Raw genomic sequence first — 389 nt, forward strand, 5'->3', positions numbered from 1 at the left:
GGGCATCCTGACGTGCATTGAGTGCTCCGGGATCCATCGGGAGCTGGGCGTCCATTACTCCCGCATCCAGTCCCTCACCCTGGATGTCCTCAGCACCTCTGAGCTGCTGGTAAAGCCACTCCCTGAGCCTGGAGACCCCGTGGCCACCGGGAAGCACGCTCTGCAGCTCCCAAACCTCTTGGGACACAGAGTTTACCCACCTCCTCCATCCCATCTGTGCCCAGTTTGCTCCAAACTTGCCTCAGTTTCCCCAGCGGCAGTTTACAGCCCCCAATGTGGTGGCCTGGGCAGTTGTGGGGGGGATGCTGGCAGTCCCCCAGGATTTGTTCCGTTTCAAAACAGACTTCCCCTGCCATGAAGGAGCATCATCCCTGGCAGCGATGCTGACC

The 389-nt window shown here is 60.2% G+C and overlaps 1 protein-coding gene across 1 annotated transcript in view; it reads left to right on the forward strand.

Annotated features, from left to right (window-relative positions):
* Positions 1-389, forward strand: part of ASAP3 (ArfGAP with SH3 domain, ankyrin repeat and PH domain 3) — a gene marked incomplete at its 5' end in the record, with an annotated part of 12,141 nt that overhangs the window by 7,038 nt on the left and 4,714 nt on the right. Inside the window, one exon of the mRNA XM_010140915.1 lies at positions 2-109. Within this exon, the coding sequence (XP_010139217.1) occupies positions 2-109 (108 nt within the window). The remainder of the gene's footprint in view (position 1; positions 110-389) is intronic.

The sequence above is a fragment of the Buceros rhinoceros genome, unplaced genomic scaffold (assembly GCF_000710305.1).
Source record: "Buceros rhinoceros silvestris isolate BGI_N320 unplaced genomic scaffold, ASM71030v1 scaffold1768, whole genome shotgun sequence".
Lineage (NCBI taxonomy): Eukaryota > Metazoa > Chordata > Aves > Bucerotiformes > Bucerotidae > Buceros > Buceros rhinoceros.